The 23,501-nt window shown below is 32.4% G+C and overlaps 1 protein-coding gene across 2 annotated transcripts in view; it reads left to right on the top strand.

Annotated features, from left to right (window-relative positions):
- The window catches only part of LOC145292823 (calcium-independent phospholipase A2-gamma-like), a 47,737-nt gene extending 25,105 nt beyond the window's left edge, over positions 1-22,632 (top strand). For both annotated transcript variants that reach the window (XM_080138866.1, XM_080138872.1), the window contains exons 3-8: positions 11,661-11,812; positions 15,278-15,544; positions 17,182-17,239; positions 18,844-19,035; positions 21,584-21,779; positions 22,025-22,632. In XM_080138866.1, the coding sequence (XP_079994992.1) occupies positions 11,661-11,812; positions 15,278-15,544; positions 17,182-17,239; positions 18,844-19,035; positions 21,584-21,779; positions 22,025-22,278 (1,119 nt within the window). In that variant the 3' untranslated portion in view covers positions 22,279-22,632. The remainder of the gene's footprint in view (positions 1-11,660; positions 11,813-15,277; positions 15,545-17,181; positions 17,240-18,843; positions 19,036-21,583; positions 21,780-22,024) is intronic.
- Positions 22,633-23,501: the final 869 nt, after the last annotated feature.

The raw sequence follows: 23,501 nt of genomic DNA on the forward strand, positions 1-23,501 counted from the left end.
TTTTAGCATTTTTATTTTTTGATTAAGTGTAATCTATATATATAAAAGGAAAAAGTGGCGCGCGTGTTTTTGTATGTCCAGCAAAGGCTTTTTTCGGGGGGGGGGGGGCGTCTCAAGAGACTTACTATTTTTTACAACGTTTTATATACTCCCTAGATCATAATATCTACGATTTGCGAAGGGACGTCATGTCTCCATTTATTTTGATTGAGATCTTCTCGCGTGTTTGTTGGTGTTTTTTGTATAAATGTGAAACTGAATCGAAAGTGAAGGCACCTACCTGGCCTTTCATGCCAGGATGTCCAGAAAGCAATCAGCTTTGATCAATCTGGGGGAAATTCCTCATATCAGACAATTGCTATTCATTTGCACACTCTCTTTTAGTGAGGCGCTGGTTTTCCCCAACATCGTGGGGAAATGAAATGGCGGAAAGCTTAACTGGCCTTCATTTCTGCATTCACTTAGCAAGTAAACATTTTAATTGACATCGCTAAATTAAATGCTTTCCACTTCCTATGACTTCATAGCGTAGCGGTAAAAGTTCACGTTTTCTTTCACTTTCTTTTCTGCCTTTGCGTCACAGGTTCGAACCTGCCTACCTACTAATATATTTATTTATTTATTTTTTTCCCAAATACTCGGGTAACGCGCATCATGGGTTCAAGACTGCCTGCCTCCTAACACTTTTTTTGGGGGGCTCAACACACACCTCCAAACACCTGGGCAACGCTAGGTACCCCTGCTAGTTCTAGATAAGCACCTCCTTTTGCAATGTCATCTAGGTTTCACGAAGGCAAACAAGAAACCAAATAGTTTTAGTATTATATAGCTATATCATTTACTACTTATCATTCGGGCTATGACAACAGCATATTCTTTTCATTGTCTTGACTCTCGAGTGTGTATCCGTTGATATCTTATATGCTTTTATATAGAGTGATGTCGTTCTTAGTTGATTAACTGTGTCTAGCTGTGTTGAATATATACTTGAGAGTCAAAACAATGAAAAGAATATGCTGTTGTCATAGCCCTACTTATCACTAACAACCCATCCAAGTAAATCCTCTGTACAAGCTACTTTGTTTGTTGGAGTTGTCTTATTTAGCTCCACTGACTCCCTTCAGGTTTTATATGGTGTGTTCCCCCAGTTGGGTCCTCAGCCACTTGTATCTCTAAAAAGATAATATTAATGTTGTGCCATGTTAATCGCATATTATGATTAATTCATCTTCTTGATTAATTTCGTTAGCGCCAAGTTTTTCAAATTTGCAATATCTTGCTCTTTCTTTCAATTATTGTATGCATTGTACAATAAACTCATCAAGGTTCTTGAAAAATTGGCAGTTGAATTTTTGACAGTTGAGAGAATGTTCGAACTGAGATATGTTGGTTTTCATAGTGTTGTTGTAGAAGAGGAGTTTTGTTAATTTCCTTATGAGACTATGAACACATAACAGAATGAGGGAGTTTAAAGCATGAAATTAAATTTTAAACATAGTTGGATGTTTAGTATATGGAATTCAGGATAAGCATGCAAACAAACTAATAGAAATAATTACATAACATAACGCTAAAGTCAACCAGTATTTTGGTTGTGTCAAATGACCTTAATCTTTGGTGTAGAGAAGTGTCCGTTTCTATTAGTCTGTATCCACGATTCCATATAGTAAACATGCATAACAGTGTCATCTACCCCTGATGGAATAATCCTGTTGCAGCTTTATAAAAATAAAGACCCTTTTTTATTTATTGTCTCTGGTAGGACACCATCCACTCCTCTACTCCAATCTGTTCTTTCTTTTCTTCTTGGGTAGTTATCCCAGTCTCCATTATTCATGCATCTATACATGTTGTAGCTGTAAAGAAAATTCATCAAACACTTTGGATTTCCTAAGTAGTCAAGCCCATGGAGCAAATGCAGTATTATAGTGAAAATGTCTAGTTTAAGAGAAGATTATAGACTTGCATGACACCCCCTCCCTCTGAAATTTGTGCCTAATTTATAAAAATTATATGTATATAAATTTAATTACAAATAAGTATAGTCTTTGAACAGATTGCATGTAAGAGAGAAAGGAGAGATTTAGACTTCAAAATTTGAGTATTGAACTAATAAGAAAAGTGATTGTAGGTGTTTGGTAATAAGCCTCGCCTACCATGATATGACAGTCGATGAATAGACAGTAGGCAAGGGGAAAAAAATAAAATAAAAATGCTAACATGATAATTTTCTACATTTCTGTGGTTCATTCTTTCTTTTGTTTACAAACATTGTTTGGAAGGTGCAATTGTGTTTATCTTGAAGACCATCCTTATCGGCTGTTGATTTCCTCTCATCCACACCATCCCCTAGCCCAACCCAACCTGACTAGGTGGAGTGGGGTAAGTGTTGTATACTTAACAAAATGAAAATGATAAACCCTCACGTTGTAGTCATAAAACTATTTTTGTTTTCTTACGTAATTATGTCAGCATTTTCTTTTGAAAATCATGTCTGAAGTTTATCACATTTTTTATGATGTTTTTGGGGCAACTTTTATGATAAAGTTTTTCATGTTTGTACGTATGTTATTTTTCAAACACACAAAAAAAATGATATCAGCGAAGAGTCTGATGTCGCTAAGGTAAACAATTCCGATTTTACTCATTTTAAAATGAATTGTTCCCAAATCAAATTATGTTGTCCCATCTACTAAAACAATACAGTTTAAAATGAATTCATTTCAAAAAGTGGCATTAATTTTTATCGATTTGAAGAATATTTAGTTGACAATTATATTTATGGTAAAAAAATGAGAGAATATTTGTTGTTTTAAAAAGAACTAAATTGCAACAATTTTAAATAAATAAAGAAGAGACATTCGTTTTATATATTTAAAGAATATTTAGCTGTGAACGCCAATTATTTTTATGAAAAAAATTTTTTTTTATTAATAGTATTCACCCTAACAAATATTTATTATTTCAAAAGGATTATTTATTCTTATGATTCTTATTATTATTATTATCATCCACTCACTAGAAATTCTTACACAGGCTATCATTTGCAATTGCTTACTGGCAGTAAACTGTGATGTTTCCTGGAGTCTGAGTAGCAGCAAGACTCCTCAGATTTCCAGTGCTCTCCACCTCTCTTGATAACCAATGCAGATGATGTAATATTATCGCAACAATCCTTTGATTTCTTGTTGACAATGGCCATCAGTATTCCCTAGGATTTGGATGGTAAAATGTCTCCTCAAGGCCCCAGTGCTCTCTGCACTCTTCTAGTGGAGGTCTGGTTAGTGCTCTCTTTCCTCAGTTCTCCTGGGTCCTTATGACTCTAAGGTATGATGCCATCCGATGTAGAAGGCACCATATATTTTTTTTTTTGGTTGAAGGGGGGGGGGCATAGTTAATTTACAATTTTGTGATTTTGGTTTTCTAAATTATTATTATTATTAATATAAAAAGCACCATGCACAGAGTCACACTAATCTCTTACGAATAATATTATTTCAACTTTTAATGATTAGAAAAAAATTAAATTCAAATATCTACAATCTCATAGAACATACAGGTTAAATTTTCTTAATTATTTTATCCGATAGAACCCTCCCCCCCCCAAATGTTCTTGTAAGTTCATTATTTTACCGTTATTTCTTATTCATTCTTTTGCAGACTGTTATTCTCATCTTCATAGTTGTTTTACCACGTTTTAGCCAACTCATCCTCTAGCCTTCTTCAGCCATCGGATAGTCTCTTAACTGTGTCCCCAGTAATTACTGCTTTCCATAGTTGTTGTTGTCTCACAACGTTTTAGCCAGCTAATCCTCTGGCCTGCTTGGATGGGATTGAAACCACTATCTTCAGACAAGTTGAGTCTCTACAGTTCAAGGTGAGCATTGTCTGAAGGTAGCGGTTTCAATCTTACACACTTTGTTTTTGTGAGAATTCACAGTCAGTTGGGTCAATATACCTCTCCAGGCAAAGTCAGTCCTTGCAGCTCTTAGCTGAAGGACTATGGGAATTATATATTTCGATTTAGTCAATTCTGCAAATCTGCCATTCAACCTAAGTAAATGGTTGCCACTTGTAATCTCCCCCCCCCCCCCAAAAAAAAAAAATCTGTTATTTGTTTACAAACTGGATTTGTGGTTTTACTTGGGATGAGAATTCTTTGTTGCAGAACTGATGTAGTCAAACAAGAATGGACAAATGGATGTTTATAAATTATTTCACATTTTAGTTTAACAAAATGGTTAGTGTTTCTTACAATCCCCAGTAACTACAGTAAATATCATACTAATTTTATACAAACTTGTGTTGAAAAGCTTTTTTTATTTTCAAGTCTTTTCAAAATTTCATATGTGTTTTGGAAAGTACTTTGTAAATAACTATCATTTAGACAAGAAAAGATAAACTAGGATTTAGTTTGATAAAGTTAAGTCTTGAAAATAGTAATCTAGTCTGCTATCTTTAATTTGCAAGCTGAGAAAGTTTGAAAAGCTTGAATAAAAAACAAACAAAAAGAAAGTATTTTTTTTGTTTTGAAATATTGTCTACATGCTGATAACTCTGAATAACATGAAATTAGAACAACAGTTACTGTAGTTACTGTGGATTGTTTTCTGAAGAAAAATTAAATATTAAACTTTTTATAAGAAATTGAAAAAAATAAAAAATGATGAAAAATCACTTAAAATTATTCTCGCTCTTTAATATGCTGAGATGTTCGATATATAAAAATATCTCCTTCAGAATTAGACTTTCTTTTTTTTTTCTTTTTTTTTTCTCGTCCTCATTTTGTTGGTATCAATCCCAGGGAAGAGAAGAAGGGTGGGCATCCCATTGAGATAGAAAATATCCGGCAAGGTATAAGTCAAGTCTGGGCAATGTCTTGTGCTTGGCGACACATGTTTGAATAAAAATATATATATATAAAATCGAAACCAAATAATAAATGCAATAATAATAAATTATACTTTTTCATTTTAAAATGACATATTTTTGGTTTTTAATTTCAATATTAAAAAGAGATAATAAACGATTTTTCATTTTAAAATTACCTTATTTTTAATTTCAATTTCTATTATAAATATTCATCCATACATGGTGCTTCATAAGATATGAACATTTCTTTCTTTTTTTGTTTTTATATTTTTTTAAATTAAATTTTAGTTGAAAGTTCTGACCAAGAATTGTAACTCAAATGCTATTTGACAAAAGATAGAAAAATCCAAAAGACTTTTATGATCAAATTTGGTTGATAAGAATAAGATAATAATTAAGATAAGGATTAAAAAAAAAAAATTAATTAAAATTTGACATTTTTGTCAGTTTTTATTTGGGTCCCAGCATTACACTGCCTTAAATATTCTTGGGCAAGTTATCCATCTTTACAAGCTATTTCAATCTTTTTTCTTTGCTTTTACTTATACTATTTCCCAACACTACAAACTACTCAAGTTCTGTCTACCCCCAACCATCCTGAGTATGTGAATCCGGTTTTTCTAATCAGGTCACTTTATCAAATACTGGACAAATAGATAAACTAGTGTTCGGTTAATTGTGTTTTTAGAATAACAGAAAGCGGGACAAGTGAAAAGTCGGCAGAGATCAACTTGCTCACCTGTAGTGAAATTAGCTAAGCTGTGGGAATATATTATTTAATTGATATGAAATCACATGACTCTAAGAGAGAGAGGGTAAAACCAACAAAAATAGTTGGGTGAAGTACACAGCACTTTTGAATGTATAAATGAAATTAACTGACAGCATATGATTTCTCTGTCTTCCTCACACACTGGTCAGTGATTTTGAATAAAGAGCAAATTGAATACATGTCCTATGTTTTCCATCATTTTTGTCTTGAGTTAGTCCTTTTGAAAGTATAAATAAAGAAATTTGATTATAAAATGGCATGCCCTTAGTCTGGAAGGGTAACAAGTAAGCAGGTATGATAACAAGGTTGAGAATGCAACAACCTCAGGAGTTGAGTGGCACAAAATAGAAATGAACCAGGAACCTTATAAATCTTCAGAACAGGAATAACAAATGCAAGGGACAAAAGTCACAGAATCACTGGATGCGTGAAGAAGACTGATGAATGAGTAATGGTGCTCATTTATATAAGACCAGTGATTGGCTGCAAAATGGATTAATTGACTGTCCTGACAATTTGTTTATAACCAAGCGTTCCAAGGTTTGCTTGCTTGTTTAGGAAAGCCACTGTCTGTCTTCCATTGTTTATACAGCATATAAGGAGGTAGTTCTTGTGTTAGGAAGGATTTTGGTCAATATAATTTGAAAAAACTGTAACTATATAGTTTTGCTTCATAGCGCATCAGTCAGTTGCAATAGTTCTGCCTTTCTGAATTAATAAACTAGTATGCAATTTAAAGAATCGTTACTGGTTCATTTTTCTTAACTGGCGATTATTGATAATTTTTATTAAAAAAAAGTGTATTTTTTATTAGTTGAAATAGTTTACAATCTTAATTGGTGGCTTACAGACATGAAGTGTAAATCGAATTACTCTTAAGAATTATGAAATTTGAAGAAAGCTATAAAATTTATAGCAATTTGAAATCATGTCTACACAAAGCAAATAGAAAGCTTGAAATTGTTTGGTTGGATATTGTTTACAGCTTTTTCTAAGATATCTAATTGTTTTGGGATGGATTCACAAAAATGGAACAGAAAAAATTGTTTTTATTTTTGTTTATTTAGAGATTTTTTTTTATATCTTGAAGGGGAGAAAAATAAAATAAAAATAAGATTACAATCTAAATTCTATAAAAAAATAATTTCTCTCTTCTAGCTTAATTTTCTCTCTATGTATACCTCTCTCTCTCTCTCTCTCTCTCTCTCTCTCTCTCTCTCTCTCTCTCTCTCTCTCCTGGCTTCACTAAAAAAAATCCTTTCTTCTTCACTCTCATCCTCTGCTTTCATTGCCCCCCCCCTCTCATTTCAATTCTATTATTTCACTTTCTCTTCTACTCTGAACTGTTTCCCATCTCCCTCTCTCACATCTGGTACTTTTCTTTCTCTCACTTTCCTCTATTTATTTGTCTAATTCTATTCCATTTGTCATCCCCACATCTGCTCTCTCTGCAATTCTCATAAACAACACCCATGTTTCTTTCCTAAAATAGGGGAGCCACCACTCATCCTCCCCAGAGTAGAAAATCCAACCTGAGCATAACAATTTGCAAATCATCATCTAACCGATCACAACACTCTACCTCATCTTCCTACCCACACAGGTGTGGCCTACACTTTTTACCTGACATCCTCTTTTCTTCACTCTTTTCTACTCTTTGACGTAATCAACCACCTTCGGTGGTTGTGGAGAAGAGTTGAGAGCGTGGGTGGGGGTGGGGTTATAGTCTGGTTCGACTGGTAAACATGTTATTTTCTATCTTTGCATTCTTGATCCTCTTGATCTAGCGTAACATCCCCCTCCCTTCAAATGTTTTTGTTTACAAGAATGTTTTTATTTATTTTTTATGAAGTATGCTTTTATTTTAAGAAAACTGATGAATGGAAATAGTGAAGCTGGCTTGGCAGAGAATGTGCTGGGGATCTACACCAAAAGTAAACTATCGGAGGTTGTCTAAATTATAAGATTTAATTCTTACTGCTTGGCCTTTCTTTTCCGATACTTCACTTTATCTTTTTTGTCCTCGGTCAGTGAAGGAGAAATCTTTTTAGACTGAGCTTTTGTCTTAATCCAGATTGACCTCTTTTTGGGTCAGCTGGACTTTCCCTATATTAAAAACCAACTTTGTATTTAACTCTGCCCTCTTTGGTGGCATGTAAATAGGAATCCTCTCTAGTCCAAAGCACCTGAAAATGATTCCAAAATATTAGCCAAAGATGAATAGAACATTATTGATTTTAGACAACTTCTAATACTTCTATATTCAAATGTTTAATACTGTGACCACCTCTATGCATTGGAATGTCCATAGGTTTCTTAATAAAACCTGTAACTGTTCCATAAAACTTGTATTAAAACAAATCATGGTTATTCTCTTCTCTTGTGATTTTTTTTTTAATGTGGGTTTTTGTGAATGACTACGGATGCTCTGGCTTGTCTATGTGACCAAAATGTTAATCATTTAAAAAGTGGAATGATTAGTATTTATTTAAAATTGGTAATGTTTCATTCTTCTCATGTCAAACTAATAAATTCTTTCGCTCCTCCAACAGTTCATTGCCTTTTTTTGTAGAATGATTTATCTTTGGTATTAAAATATGCCTCAGTTTCAGATATCGCTCCTTTGTTAAAGCCAAATCTCTTTCCCTGGAACGTTCTTTTGAGGTCTACAAATAACTAGTAATCGTTGGAGGCCAGATCTGCAGAATTGATGGATGCAGAAACACTTCAAAGTGCGAGTCATGTAATTTTGCTATTGTTGCAATTGACTTATAACATGGTGCATTAACTTGTAAAAGAGCACTTTTTTTTTTTTTACTTCATTTGTGGCCATTTTGGGTGAATTCTTCCTCCAAACATACTGATAATGCTATATTATATTCACTATTGATAGTTATTCGATTCTCAACAAAATGCTTTGCATATCCCAAAATACAGAGACCAAAACCTTCCCTGCATTTTTGATTGCTTTAGATGACTGTCACCTGCTGTTGTTCACTCAAGTAACTACTAATTTGAATTTGAGTAAAGTATTGGATCCATGTTTCATCCATTGTCACATATTAATGCAAAAACTTTGTTGCATTAAAATAGTTGCAAACTATGCTCTGAATCATCTGAGCATGATTTATGTTTGTACATGTCAGCTTACCACTTCTTAATCATTGTTTCTGACAGAACAGAATCTGAATAACAGTTATCAAGCCAGTGCTTTACTAATAATCCAGTTTAGCTCAAATTTTGATATGTGCCATTTGAAGGGTAGTAATTTATAAAAAAAATATGGATATTTATTAGTGTTGCCATATACGTGGAGCCGGGACTTATTTACATAAGACATCACTCAATAAAAACATGTTTTTGTAATGGACCACAACTGATCATTATTTATATATTCATGTTCCTGTGTGATCATCACGTGGTCCCTTCCAAATTCAAATTTTTTTTTTTTTCATTCAACATTTTCTTTTATTTACATTCATTCTTTTTGCAGACTGTTATCCTCATCTTCATTGTTGTTGTTTCACCACGTTTGGCCAACTCACCCTCTGCCCTTCTTAAGGTGGTTAACTGCAACAGAATAGGAATGCTGAGTCTCATAACTGTATCCCCAGTAATTACTGCCTTCCATAGTTGTCTCACCACGTTTGGCCAACTAATACTCTTGTTTGCTAGTGTAGGATTGAAACCGCTATTTTCAGACAACGCTCACCTGGAACCGTTGCGACTCAATGCATCTGTCTACTGTGCTATATTACAATTCCTTCTGAAGATGATTAAAGTTAGTTAAGCTCAAGAAATAGCAGAAAAAGAGACGATTTAAGATAACAAGGATTTGAGAAAAATGTTATTTCCATCACAGTTTGACATAGTGATGGCCTGATTCCAATGTCAGTTTACTTAATGGCAATTAGGCTCACTGATGAAGTTTCTGTGGGTCTTGCTTGTTATTTGTCTCCATGTACAGTGGATTACTTCACAAAAGAATGTCATCTTTGTTAATGTTCATACTGGATTATGTCAGAAAAGGCACAGTGTTTACTGGATGGCATTTAAAAAGTTACTGTACATACTGAATGACGTTATAGAGAGGATGGAAGATGTTTATATGACATCATAAAAAGATTACGTCATCCATTATAAGGAGAGGAAGAATTAAAGTGTGACTGATAAGAGATGTAGTGAGAGGAAGGGAGAGTGCATAAAAATTTAGAAATTACTATCAAGAAGGAAGAAGGAAATGTATATAACTAGCTGTTCTGACCTATCATTGTATTGCCTGTGAAAATTGAATTACTGAAGATTATCATTAATTTTAGATCTTTTTGACATCTTATGAAAAGGTGAAAGTTAAACTGCATAATTACCTTCAAATTTTTTATTTTTTAACTTTATAATAAATTTGCAAAATACCCCCCCCCCCCCCGGCTCATGATGGGTATAAACAATATGTATAGTATTACTTAAGTTTTTTTTTTTCTTTTTGGGGAGTGGAGTGAGGATCCTAGTATGCAGTTTCAAGGGCACACTTCCTAAATGGTAAAGTTTACAAAAAAAAAAAGAAAAAAAGTGCTTATGTTACTCATCCTGTTTCATAATAAGCTTTTTAGTTTAAGAATTTACTCACATGTACATATTATTGATGTACATGCATGCATACATCTGTCTGGTTAAAAATATATTACTTAATATAACTAAAAATTTGATGTAGAGCAATTCTTTTCTCTGTTGTTTTTTTTTGTATCCCACTTATTTTAAAAGATTTTTTTTTTGTGTGTGTGTGTGTGTGTGTGTGTGCGTGTGTCAGTATGCCTCCTAAATACTAAAATTAAATTAAAAAAAAAAAAAAAAAAAATAATAATAATAATAATGATGTACCCATATTACTCACCATGTTGCATATATATTCCATAATTCATAATAATCAGTTCATCTGATCTTTTGGATTTACTACAAACTAACATATGAGTGATGACTATTATGTTGACAAAAATAACCTTCATCATGGCTCTTTGACATCATGGAGTGTAAATTCATAAAATAATATCTTTTCTACTTGGATAACAAACAATATAGTTTATTATGTTGATTCATACAAATTACTACACAAACGACTGGGAGACCATGTGTGAATTTGATATTCCCATGAAACTCCTTACTTTGGAGAAAGCTGGTTCAACCAGCTTGGGGTGAGTACTGCTTTGGTATGGTCGGTATACAAATTACGTTTTTGGTTTTACTTATCAAGAACTCATTAAAAAAAAGTCAAAATTGTATGAATCAGCATACAACTTTGATTTGCTTGATCCTGTTCTGTTTTTTTTTTTGTTTTTTTTTTTGTTATTGGTTGCTTTTAGAATCAGATATTCACTGAAGGGACCACGTGAAGGTTGCCAATCTCATAGTGAAAAATAATGCTATGAATCTGACAAGCCTTAGTTGTGTTATGTAGAGTCTTTGGTTGTTGCCAGTATCGAATTTATCATTGGCATTTGTTTACTTATTAAAATTTGTTTTTATTAACTCTTTTTTCATAATCATCCTGAGTATGATTAAGTTAGATCTGGTGGTGAAGCTCCAATTTGGAAGCTTTATAGTGCATGTGTGGAATTATCTCTTTATTGCCATTAGTGCCTTGTGTGCTCTAATCCAGAATGCTAGTACTTGTCAGGCTTCCATCTGGGAATAATCATTTACAGTCTCTTTATTTATAAATTTTATGCCTACAGAACAAATGAAACTATAAAACAAAACAACCAAACCAAGAACAATAAATAAGGGAAAATATGGAATAATGAAAGAAGTTAAAGCAAGAGTTTTTCCAAAATGACTGGATTGTGCATTAAATAATGCATTAAATAACCTGAAATGGGTTGATATGTTGTAAAAACAAAATAAAATCAGTTCATAGTAGAATTTCCGGGTTTCTTGTTAGAATAATAAAAGCCTCACTAAATAAACGTAGTCATTTTGATTTGCAATTTCTTAAGATTTTTTTCCCCTTTTTGCATTGCAGGCTGGTGCCATTCCCAGATTGTTGCGTTTATCACAGTCAGAAAACAAAACTGTCCAAGCGCAAGCGTTTGAAGCCCTTTCCCTTGTGGGTTATGTGGCCCCGCCCAAGGGTCGAGGCATTCGTGTCTTGTGCATCGATGGGGGTGGGACGAGGTGAGTGAAGAACTTGATCAACAATGAAAAAAATAAAATAATGACAAAAGTTAAAGTTCATTCTTATATGAAAACCTATTTTAAGACCCAAGAGAGAAGTGCAAACTGACACAAATGAAAAATTAATGTTTAACCTTGAATAGAGATGTCCAATATTTTGATTATGATCTACCAATCGCAAAGGTAATGTGGGTAGAAAGTATAATGGAGTGAAGAGGGGTCCGATTTCAAACAAAATATCTTACAGTCTTGGGTATAAACTTCATTGGCTGCTACATTGAGGTATAGCAGACAACGCCACTTCATTTCCAGGATTACTCCACTTGCCCTTGATCCTTTCATTAATGCTGAGTGTTTATAAAAGAGGCATCAAGTACGATTTTTAAATCTTTGGCATCACTCGATCGAGGATTGAACCCTGGTCTCCTAGCCCATTAGTGAACACTCTTACCATTATGCCAAATGGGCCGGTTAAACATCAAAAGAAAGCAACTTTTTTTTTATTAATGAAATACATTTTCTTTTTAAAAAGTTTTGATTTGATGATAAACTACAGATGATTAAATCCAAAAAACAAACTCCAAAAAAAATTATTTTAAATTTTAAAAATTTAATAAATAAAATAAAATAAAAAACTGCATAGTTTCAGATGACTGACAGCGGGTACATAGCCACACCAGTTGAAACAATGATGTCTCAACAGGTATAGCCACGTCACTCACCATCATTTATCTGGAATGCTCCAAAGTGTGTACCACATTGAATGTCAATAACCCAAAGTGGCACGGTAAGCCACTTTAGATACTGAAGGGTTAAATTAATGACTATCAGATCTTAGCATGCAGCACAAGCAAAATGGCAACGGACAAGAAAAGTTGAAAGGCATTCATGAAACATCTAACTTCAGTATTAGACATGAGGATACAAATGAAAATAGTATAATACATAATAATAGTTTTTATTTAATCAGAAATTTATTGAATTTTATACTTACAATAAATTTAATTAAAAATATCTTTAATATTAAACTTGTTTAATTTTTATTAAAATTAATAACCTGTGCAAAGATGCAACCTGGATTGACTCTATTAAATACGAGCCATCTACTTAGTATTATATAAATATTTTTAACAGTTTTTTTTTTTTATTGTACATAACTTTGTTCTAGTCATTTTCAGAGCATTTCATGGGCCAACAAAGTATGAGCATCTATAATAAAAGATCCTTACTCAGATGTAAACTATAATAAAGATCCTTCTTTAATCAGAAAGAACAAACTTTTGTCACATTTTTTGGTTCTGATCATTCCTCGATGGAGGTACAAGAACAATAAAAAATAAGACAACAAATATTAAATTTTGTATACCAACACCTACAAAAATTGACATTTTAAAAAAAAATGTTTAAATTCTGACTTTTGTTTTATAATACAGGTGCTTGTCTCTGAGTTTATAAATAAACAAGAGAAATAATTTTCTTTTAAATTATAGAGTGCCTCCCTGTCCAAAAAAAAAAAAAAGCAGGAAATTTTACACAATTTACATGGACATTTATAATTGTTGGAAATAGAAAACGGTTGTTGATAACAGAAGCATTTTTCAAACAGAAGATAAACACAAATGGTAGATGATATGATCAGTGTTCTCCCTCTGTTAATGGCTGCACAATAATGTAGACATGTTTACTTTATGTGTTTTTACTAATATAAGCCTTTGTTCCCTTTGTTCAGTCTAAAAAACAATAAATACCCCCTGTAAGAGTAGCTGTATGTGTAATTATGAAGGGTTGTGAAGTCCCCAACCACACCTCTTCTGAATTGGCATTGCTTAAGTCTAATTGCAAGAAAAAGTCCAGGACAACTGGAAACAATGCCAAGACAAGTGAAGAGTAACATACAGTACCCGGAATTCCTAAACGGTCACCCATTTTAGTACTGACCAGGCTCAATGTTGCTTAACTTGGTAATTGGTTGCTTACTTGTTGCTTAACTTGGTGATTGGTTACTTGGTAATGCTTGGTGATCTAACATGAACTCGTGTGGCAATGTAATTTTTACTAATGGATCACCACTTGTCAAGGATAAAAGCCACTAAAAGGATTGCATCAACATTTGGTTGCCCTTAGGATGTTCCAAATTTTAATCAAGAATTTTTAAGGGTTTTATATCTGTGACTTCTCTCCTCTGTAATTATAACAGTAAAATCTATTATATTGAAACTTAGATTTTCCGAGCCATTCATTTGAGTATTTGGCTCTGAGTTAAGAAAGTGTCCTTGTACATAAGAGTCTTTGCTCCGTCTTGTTGCCATGTCAATTCGTCTTCTCTTCTCAATACTTGGTTTATGTCATCAGACATTTCTACATGGCAAAATGTATATGTAAAAACATTATGCTGGCCTTAATCTAAATTACCTGATTTTTAAAAGATTTTTGTGAGGACAGCTTGAAGTACTAAAAATATTTTAAGAAAATGTATCTTAATGTAATCTTACGAGGTGGGTGCAGGTTTGGAACCTAAAATGCCAGCGAACAGGTTTGAAGAAAAGCTAAAAAGAATTATTTTGGAAAGAAATGAACAAAGCAAAACCTTACTAATCTATGACATCAACAGATTAAAAGAATAGAACCAGCTAAGAATAGTATTGCCTGAAAAAAATGGCGAGCAAGGAATAGGTCAGCTGTTGACCTCAGAAGATCAAATGATGTAAGAAAAAGTTATTTAACTTGTATACAATGGATGCTGATGGCAGAAAATAATCCAACAAGTGGCCAATCGATTTAGAAGTGGAGGTTATCGATGTGTCAACTACTCAAAAACACTTGTCTAGCTACAACCACTATTAACAATTTCCCCCATTCTCTATCTGTGCCTATATCTAAATATAAATTCCATGAACAAAGCTCCTTTCCTAGAACTGCCCGCCTATGGAACTGTTCCTCTGGCTTGCTTTTCAGCTGACTACAATATGGTCGTCTTAAAGTCCAATGCAAATAAGTTCTCTTGAGCCGTCCCCTTAAATAATCAAATTATATCCAATTTCCACCACTAATGATCACTAACATTGTTGTTCTGGTAACTGCCGTACACTCATTAACTCTTATCTTTGAGTGGTCTTTCAGCCTTAATAAGTGGTGACTTCTTTGTAATAAAAAAAACTCAAGTCTGGAACTAGTTTGCTTGTCTGTGAATGCATTTAACTATGGAATAATAGCATCTATTATAACTCAAGGAAAAAAACTAACTTATTTATTATTAAATCACACAAAATTTTTTATTTAATTCCCTTACATTTGATGGCTAGAATCAAAACTAGGCCCATCATGAAATATTAATTTGATATAGCACCATTTTTTCTTTTTCTATTTTTTTTCTTTTTAAAGTACTCAAAATCTACCAAATAATTTTTTCTTGAAAATGTGTTTTTATTGTTTTATTTTCTTTTGTTTATTTATGTTTTTCCTCAGAGGTTTGGTTGCTCTGGAAACTTTGCGAACGTTGCAGGAAGTGTGCAAGACCGATTTGTGGAAACTGTTTGACTATGTGTGCGGAGTGAGCACAGGAGCCCTCATATTAGGGCTTGTTATCCTTTATCGAATGCCTCCAGACAAGTGCTGTGAACTGTACAAAGATCTTAGCCAAGACATGTTTACACGGAATCGCTTTGTTGGAACAGGGCACCTGGTGTGGAGCCATGCATTTTATGACACAAACATCTGGGAAGATATTTTAAGGTAAACGAATAATCAAATTGTGAATTACATTTTCTTTTTCTTTAAAACTTTAAAACTTGTGTGTGTGTAAAATTAGTTATCAAACTTTAAAAGAAATTTTCCTTTTTTTTTTTCTTTTTGAGATAAGGAGTGGTTATTCATATTATTTTGATTCTTCGGACTACTGTTCTCACCTTGAGTGCCATTTTCACAACGTTTTGATCGATGTAACCTCTGACCTTCTTCAGGTGTATATAGTCAAACCCAGGAATCTGAACAGAATTTCAAACGGAACCCTTTATTTATTTTATGGAGATAGCATGCTCTTATTCCATCAGCCATCACTGAATAGAGGTCCTAAGTAATTCGCAATTGTATTTTCTGGTCGCCCACACTGAGAATCGAAGTTTCAACATCAGAAGAATATCACTTTTGCAATTGACTTTTACCAAGTACTTTAACCACTGCGCCACAAGGACCCATAACACAGTGGTTAGAGTAAAAATACATGAAGCGTTTTGTTTGAAATTCCGTTCAGATTCCTGAGTTTGACAGAAACATTCCCGAGTTCGACAAGATATACCTGAAGAAGGTTAGAGATTACATCAACCAAATCATTGTGAAAATGACACTCAATAGTAAAACAGTAGTGTAAAGAATCTAAATAATCCAAATATTTAATATTTTTATTCAATACTTTTTTCCAATATTTTCCACTACCAGTGGAACATTACCACTATTGAAGTAGGGAAGAGTAAATCATGCGTGTGTACACAATGTGATGATGTATGGAAGTGAAATCTAACCAGTGATGGATGTGGAATGTGACGGTTAAAGACAGCCTTAGATCTGATAACCTCAGATCAAGATTAAATCTGAACAGTATAGACAGATCCATGTAGAACAGGAGACTTCAATGGTATTGCCACATTAAAAGAATGGATGAGAGTTCTTGGGTTAGTAGATATAAAACAGTTGAGGTAGCAATGTCATTTTGCAGGAGAAGACAAAGGAAAATGTCTTCAGGTGTATATTGTCAAACTCGGGAATCTGGACAGAATTTCAAATGAAACCATTTATTTAATTTAGCTTAGTATTTCTCAGTTCTTGCTAACAATTTGTTAAAGCTTACAGAATGGATAGCTTAGAAACTTTTTTAAAAGTCAAGTAAAATTAAGAACAAAATAGTAATAAAAATTAATAATGCTTTATAAAAAACTCAGCTTTACTACTTTTGTTTTTTTTACAAATGGCCATAAAAATGGTGATACAAATTGATGTGATGAAAAGCAAGTATAGAGTGGCAAAAAGGTCTCGCTACTCCTATCAAAACGTAATAATAGAAGAAAAAAGTTCATGAAAAAAGCATAACTTTGTAAAATATCATACACATCATGATGTTGCGTCGTTTTGTGTTCATGCAGACCTTCTTGATATGAAAGTATGAATGAAAGAGAAATTGAATTCATTTTTTTTCTGTTACCTGTTCCTCTTAACACTTGACTATTCTGTATAACCAAAATGAAAGAAATGTTAATAAAAATTGAAAAAATACTTGATGTGTAGAACATCAGTTGATAAAATATGAAATTAGAGGACACAAAAAAAAAAAAAAATGATTCATTGAAGTCATATTTGTCTTTTTCTTTTCTTGTCAGAAATTATGCTGGAAATAAAGTCATGTCCAAGTTTTCTCAGGATCCAAATTGTCCAAAGGTAATTTATTTTTTCTTTTAATTTTGGCATGGATACCTCAATCATCACAAACTCTTAAAATATGAATGCATTTTGTTAATAAGCTTATATATGTCCATTTTTGTATACAAAATAAAAATCAGTTTCTTTAGTGTTTCTTTATCATCAATTTTTTTTTTTTCCTGCAAAGTAAATAATTAAATCTGTTTTGATATAAATATGGCTGCCTTTCTACTATATTCTTAAAAAAAAAACCCAATTTAATTCCAATCGATTTTACTAATTTCCACATTTAATCCAATCGATACTTCATTTTGGTAGATAAAGGTTTCATATGTGCTGGTGTCAGACCACATAAAATGATATTCATTTTCAAAAGGTTAAAGAATTAATAGATTTGTATTATTAATTTTAAAGAAATCTGATATAATAATGTTATGGTACAGGTTGTAATATAAACATCACTAAAAAAATTAGTTTTGCTTATTGTGAGTGTGTTTTGAGAGAGAAAGGAGTTGTTGTCAATAGTAGTTAACTACTTAAAGCAGAAATTGAAGTTTGACACTACCACTGAACCCATCTTTGCTAGTGGATGAAATGTATTGCTTTCACAGATGTAAGTTATTTGTCTATTTTTATTTGTGATACTGAGAACGAATTCAACTATTTATAGATAAAAGCATTTTACCTAAATGCTAGATGGGAATAATTATATACTGTTGTATACTGAGGAATGATGGGATGAGTCTTGTGAGAATGCAACATCTCCAGTGAGAAGAGAAAGACTCAAATGCTCTCTTTTCTCGACAAAACTAGTAAAAGTGGACATCTCGAGTACTTCTCAAGCACCCTTCTCACTGTGAGGAGAGAAGCTTGAATACATATTAATGATGACTTAGTGCCATCATTTACAAAATATTTTCTATAGCCAGGGTTAAATAAATAAAGAACCGAGCTGTAAATTCCATGTGTTGATTTTACAACGATTCTGTTTTGTACTATGTGTGACATAAAGATGGCAGACGTGTTGTAGAGTTGTAGATAACCACAGCAAAGGGAAAGTAAAACAAATTGTGTTATTTAAATTGTTCAGACTACTGTTCTCATCTTGCGTGTTATTCTCACAATGTTTCAACCTCAAGTGTATCTTTAAGAAGGTCTGAGGTTATATCGGCTGAAATATTGTGAGAATAATAGTCATAACAATCTAAATAATACATACTATGAATCTTCGTCTGAAAATTTCATGAACAAATAATTTGTTCTCTTTTATTTGGACAATTAAACAAAACTTTGATAAACATTTTTTCTTTATGCATTTTTTTTTTGTTTTTTTTTCCAGACAAACATTGACCCCATCACCCCTCTTAGAATGGGTGGGTGTTAATTCTAAATTTAAGAATTAGAAGCCTGTACTCCCTTCATGGCTTTCAGATATATTTGGATAAATGATAATCCTGGCTCTTTTCCCTTTCCGATTGATTTGTTAAGACATTATTTGTGGAATTTTTACATTTTAAAATGTATCTTTCAATTAATTTCTCATGTTTTCTTTTTCTTTTTTTTTTCTTTTTTTCAAGTGTGCATGTGTGTTTATCACATTGTATCTCTTAACTTTGTTGCAGATGTCAGCATTGTCATGTGTGATGAACATGGCCAAGATGAAAAACTTTGTGTTTCGTACATACAACCTCCCCTCAGGTGTTTATTCTCAATATCCCGGTAATAGTAAATACCAACTCTGGGAAGGCATTAGAGCCTCATCTGCAGCACCAGGGTATTACACAGAATTCCAGCTTGATGATTTGACACATCAGGTATGGCTTTCATTGACATTTTTTTAAAAATAAATATTAGCAGGTATATACGGCCTCTGGATGAAGATATTTAATTTTTGTGAAATTTTAACAGATATTAGACAAATATATATATATATATATATATATATATATATATATCTGAATTAATTAAAATACTAGCAAGATTTTGTGTGTTTCTTGCCTATATGCAATTTTTAGAAATACATATGGATTTTTTTTGCATTTACTATTAATGAAATATTTATTGAAATCCAAAATAAAATAAACTAAAATGAATTTGTAAAAATCCCATAAAAAGTTTTTTTTATTTTCTCTGAAGGAAGCAGCACAAGAATCACTTCTGATGTTTGTATATATTTGTAAACAATACATATTTCTGTGTTAAGAATTTGAAATTTTAGTTATTTTCCATCTTTTTTATAAAGCAAGAGAAAATTTTTTTCTCCTCAAATAATTATCTCCCTTTATCCACAATGAATTTCAAAATAGACATTTCTGATTGGGCAAGAAAATTCTTCTTAATCAAATCAACAGGCACTTACAGCATAATTACATTGAAACATTGGTTCTCATAAGATCACTCAAGTTCAACGACATGGAGCCTGACTAGAACCAGATGGGTAACCATTTTGGAATGCTAGGCACTGTATGCCATTTTCTCATGACTGGGATATACATGCGGCTGGGGACTGCTTATGAATTTGATATTCTCTGTAAACTTCCACCTTTGGGGGAAGCTGGTGTAGGGCTAATACTACATTAAGTATCGCTTGTTCAGTTTTTTTAGAAACAAAAAGCTTTTGTTTTCTCTCTTAAATATTTTTGTGAAGACTGAAACTTAACTATCTCTTTCGTTGATTGTGGTCACTCTCCTGTCAACATTCTAAGAAACCTTGTCTTCATTTTGAATTGGACACATTCAGAGAGTTATCCCTTCCAATATTAAAGGGAATTTTTTTTTCATCTATATAATTCGCCTTTTAATGAAGCCAAAAAATATTAGTTTTGCAATGGACATTATTATTATTTAATTCATGTATTATCTTTTATCACTAGTTTGTGTGTCGTCGTCTTTACACTTCATTTCAGTATTTTTTCAATCTTCGGCAAACAACAACTTAATCAGTCTTCATTTTTTATTAATTTTTTTTTTTTTATATAGGAGTCACCACTTATCAAGGCTTGAAAGCCACTCGAGGATAAGAGTTAAGGGTAGTCAAAGAGACAACAGTGTTTTTGGTTTTGCTAAAATATCAATTATTGACAGACATACATGCATCTTTGCTTATATATATATATATATATATATATATATATATATGGCTTCCTTCAATCTTGACAGACTATGGATACCCACTGTAAGGGTGCCTGCACGTGAAATTTTTGTGGCAAGATTTGTGCAATCTCCAACCACACCTCTCCTAAATCGACATTGTTGAATACCAGTAGCGAGTGGGGGTTCTAGACGACTGGAAACAATGCCGAGATAAGCGGAAGGCACATAGAGCGCCTAGAATTCCCAAATGGTCACCCATCTGGTACTAACCAGACTCAACGTTGCTTAATTTCAGTAATCTGACGGGAACCGGTGTGTCAATGTGATTATGCCGTATATTTATATATATATATATATATATCAAAATAGAAAATATACTGTTTAAAAAAAAAAAAAAAAAACCTCTGTGATATTGGAATTTGAAATGTAGTTAATATTTTTTTATGGTGGATTTTCTATTATTTTGACACGTATGCATGGCAGGCATGTACACACTATCAAACATTTGAAATATCGATCTTCAACATCTGAGGACATGTGAGATATCATCAGCATAGCACATAAGAGAGAAAAAAAAAGATATTTGGATTTTCATGAAGAAAACTTTATAAGTGGAAAATTTGAATTTAATTTTAATAAACATATATATTTATTTTTTTAAAAAATCTGCACTTGTATAATCTTTTAACAATTAAATTTTGAATATTTTTGATATACGAGCTTAGCACAACAACTAAATTGTCTGAAATCTACACAGATGATTTGTTTATAGAGGTGAAGGCATTGAAGGAGTGATCTTATGAGAACCTTCCACATTTTTGGAACCACTGCTAAACTCAGTCAGTGCAATTGATTGCCACGGACGGAGCAGACAGTAGACCTCAGGTTTTATATTGGAGTTTTCCTTCTCCTAGATGCATGTTTAAATGAAGACTAAGGGTGCATCTCTCCCAGTGGTTTTAATTACATCCTCAGATACTAACCTGGATATTTCTACATATCATACAGTGCCTAGTATTCCCAAATGGTTACCTATCTGGTACTAGCCAGGCTCATCGTTGCTTAACTTTGGTGATCTATCAAGAAATGATGTGCAAACATGATTATGGCATTATATATATATATATAAATTTTATTTAAATATTTTTAAGCTTATGTTAAGAAGCATCGAAAATCGAACTATTAGAGTATATGAACCCGAGTAACATGTGTTCCTTTATTTGTAATTATTGACTTTGTTGTTCTAACTGGATTATCTCCCTTGTTCAGGATGGTGGCCTCTTGTGCAACAACCCAACAGCATTGGCCATCCATGAATGCCGTCTATTGTGGCCAAACAATCCTTTGCAGTGTGTTGTGTCGATTGGCAATGGCAGATATGAACCAAATCTTGAAATGAGTACAGGAAAAAGTACACTAAAGGAAAAAGTGGTAAAAATTTTAGACAGTGCAACTGACACGGAGGGTAAGTTGTTTGAAATATTTTTTGATTTTGTTTCTCTCAGCTTTTTTTAAATACAACTACAAAGATGCTGCTAAGTGCACACCTTTTGCATCTGTAATACATAAACTCTATAAAGATGCAATAAACTGTATATAATTATGAAGTACATCCAAAATATTTTTTTTTTGCACAATGTTTTTCTTTTTTAATAATGGTGGTGGTGTAATCGCTTTTTATTAACATCCCCACCTTTCATGTTTTTTCAGGTGTAAACACAATTCTCTCTGACTTGCTACCTCCAACAACATATTTCCGCTTCAACCCTTATGTTTCTGAAGAATGGGCTCTGGATGAGATCCGACCAGAAAAGCTGAAACAAATGCAACATGACACTGCTATGTATTTACGCCGCAATGATTTCAAAGTGCAGCGATGTGCAGAGAAGCTGATGCAACAACGTCATACGCACCAAAAAATATACGACTGGGCCAAATTGAAACTAGACATGATTGAAAGATAAAAGGCAAAGGAAACAATGTTTTTTTTGCCTTGATTTTCCTTCTACCCTCTTTTTTGCTTTAGTTACTATTGCTTATATTACTAAAAGGTTCATATATATTTTTTTTTACTCCTCCCTATTTATTATGAAATTGAAATATTTTTCATTAGCCATAATTTAATATAATGGTTCCAAAAAGAACTGCAACCTAGATGCAAAATAAAAATATGATCAATATTTAGTTTAACTCTGAAGCTGAACTTGTAGAAAGTGAAAGTCTACTTTAAATTAAAGCTACACAAATATTTACATAATGAAATGCTTAAAAAAATATACTTTGTGTAAAAAGATTTTATTAAATGCATTTTTAAAATTCATTTTGTTCGTGTATGACATGAAACGACATCAAATTCATTATATAAATTTGTTAAAGTAAACACCACAAGTAAACATTTGATGTTAAAAACTTTTATAAAAAAGTCAGGGTAATCAGAATTAAACTGGAACAGGGTTGATAAAACCAAGTAAAATCTAAGTGGTAAAGAAAATGCATAGTTTTAATTTAATCGTAATGGTCATGCTGAAAGAATGGATGATAGTTTTTTGGTTAGTAGATGAAGAATAGTTGAGTTTCCAGATTAAGTTCATAGGAAATCCAAGGAAAACATTAGAGGAAGTGATAAAAATGAACTTGAGAGAAAAGGTGATGGGTAAAAACCTGGCCAGAAATAGGTTAGTTTTTAAAGTCAATTTCTAACATTTGTCTAATGCAACCTAGTATGTAAAACGGACATTAAACTGAATATGATTATTTTCATAATATAAATCTATCTTTTAGTAAATATTTTTAAACTGGAAAGTGTTCATTAAACTCAAGCAGTATAAAATGAAATGTTTCTTTTAATCAGCACAGCTTGACTGAAATCTGGTCTAAAATTTTGACTGCTCCTTCTCAAGCATTGCTGCATGGAGAAAGAAATTAATTATATCTATTTCTAAATTTATCAGGTTTTTATTGATCTAATAGATGAGTTGCAAAAGTTATTTTTGAAAACAATTCTACCTGGGATCAGGGTGTTGTATCTGTTAAAGAGATAGAAATCTTACAGTAGAATTGACAGATAACATCAAACAACTATTGTAATCCAAATTAGATGGTGTAAAAAATATATTTTACTAAAAAGTAATCTGTATTATAATGAAGTATACAAACCGTTATCCATCGATCAAATTTTGTGCTAATC

Source organism: Euprymna scolopes, chromosome 2 (assembly GCF_053919585.1).
Source record: "Euprymna scolopes isolate OS-2025 chromosome 2, ASM5391958v1, whole genome shotgun sequence".
In the NCBI taxonomy this organism is placed as follows: domain Eukaryota; kingdom Metazoa; phylum Mollusca; class Cephalopoda; order Sepiida; family Sepiolidae; genus Euprymna; species Euprymna scolopes.